At 68.8% G+C, this 1133-nt stretch overlaps 1 protein-coding gene across 1 annotated transcript in view; it reads right to left on the bottom strand.

Moving 5' to 3' along the window:
- GJD3 (gap junction protein delta 3) overlaps nt 1-652 on the bottom strand; it is a 3192-nt gene extending 2540 nt beyond the window's left edge. Inside the window, exon 1 of the mRNA XM_040497453.1 lies at nt 10-652. Within this exon, the coding sequence (XP_040353387.1) occupies nt 10-652 (643 nt within the window). The remainder of the gene's footprint in view (nt 1-9) is intronic.
- Nucleotides 653-1133: the final 481 nt, after the last annotated feature.

A 1133-nucleotide genomic window follows, 5' to 3' on the forward strand; every position in this document is an offset into this window, starting at 1 on the left:
GGCGGCGGCCGTCGCGCTCTGCCGCCTGGCGACGGCGCCCGGCGCGCGGGCGGCCCTTCCAGAGCAGGTGGCCCAGCTCGGCCACGCTGAGCAGCGCCGAGAGCAGCCCCACGGCGAAGTAGAAGAGCACGAAGACGGTCTTCTCGGTGGGCCGGCTCACGAAGCAGTCCACGGTGTGCGGGCACGGCGGGCCCGCGCACGCGAAGTGCGGGGCCACGCGGAAGCCGTAGAGCAGCGCCTGGCCCGCCAGGAAGGCGAGCTCGGCCAGCAGGCGCAGCGCCACGCTCAGCAGGTAGCAGCGGCGGCGCGGGGGCGGCCCGGGCCCATCGTCCGCGCCGCCCGCCTGCTTGCCGGCGCGGTGCACCGAGTAGATGACGAAGAGCACGGGGGGCGCCGAGAGCAGCAGGATGTGGAAGAGCCAGAAGCGGTAGTGGGAGACCGGGAAGGCGCGGTCGTAGCAGGTCTGGCGGCAGCCGGGCTGCAGCGTGTTGCACACGAACTCCTCCTGCTCGTCCTCGAACACGGCACCGCCCACCGTGGCCAGCACCAGGATGCGGAAGATCAGCATGACCACCAGCCACAGGCGGCCCACGAGCGGCGACTGCAGCTGCACGGCGTCCAGCAGCGAGCCCAGGAACGCCCACTCCCCCATGGCGCTGGGGACGCGGGGGTTGGGGGGGACCGGTGTCAGAGGCTACCGATCAGCGCCCCCCCCCCAGCCCCCTAGCCCATGGGGTGAGGTTAGCTAGCCCTCCTCTAACTTGGGGTGAGGCAGGGGCTCAGGCCTGGGTTTAGCTGGGATTTTGTGGGAACGAGGGAGTCAGCAAGGGGGCGGGGGCAGGAGGGGTTAGGAGATTCTCAACTGTGGGTGCCTTTCTCCTTGCTGAGAAGGTGCTGGGGAGGAGCCCCACCCTGGTGCTCTAGCCAGACCCCCACGGGCCTGCTTGGTTGGACCCCATGCTCCTCCAGGGTCTATATCCGTAGGGAATCAACTTGACATCGGCAGGGCCAGACCGACTGCATTGTAGAACCAGAAGCCCAGTGGTGCCCTTACGTGCCCAAGGATGCTTTCCATGGGCAACCGTGGTACCTCCAACCGGGGAGTCCAGACCCAACTTAACCTGGGAGAGGTG

The sequence above is a fragment of the Herpailurus yagouaroundi genome, unplaced genomic scaffold, assembly GCF_014898765.1.
Source record: "Herpailurus yagouaroundi ecotype Mexico unplaced genomic scaffold, PumYag 189, whole genome shotgun sequence".
NCBI classification, from domain to species: domain Eukaryota; kingdom Metazoa; phylum Chordata; class Mammalia; order Carnivora; family Felidae; genus Herpailurus; species Herpailurus yagouaroundi.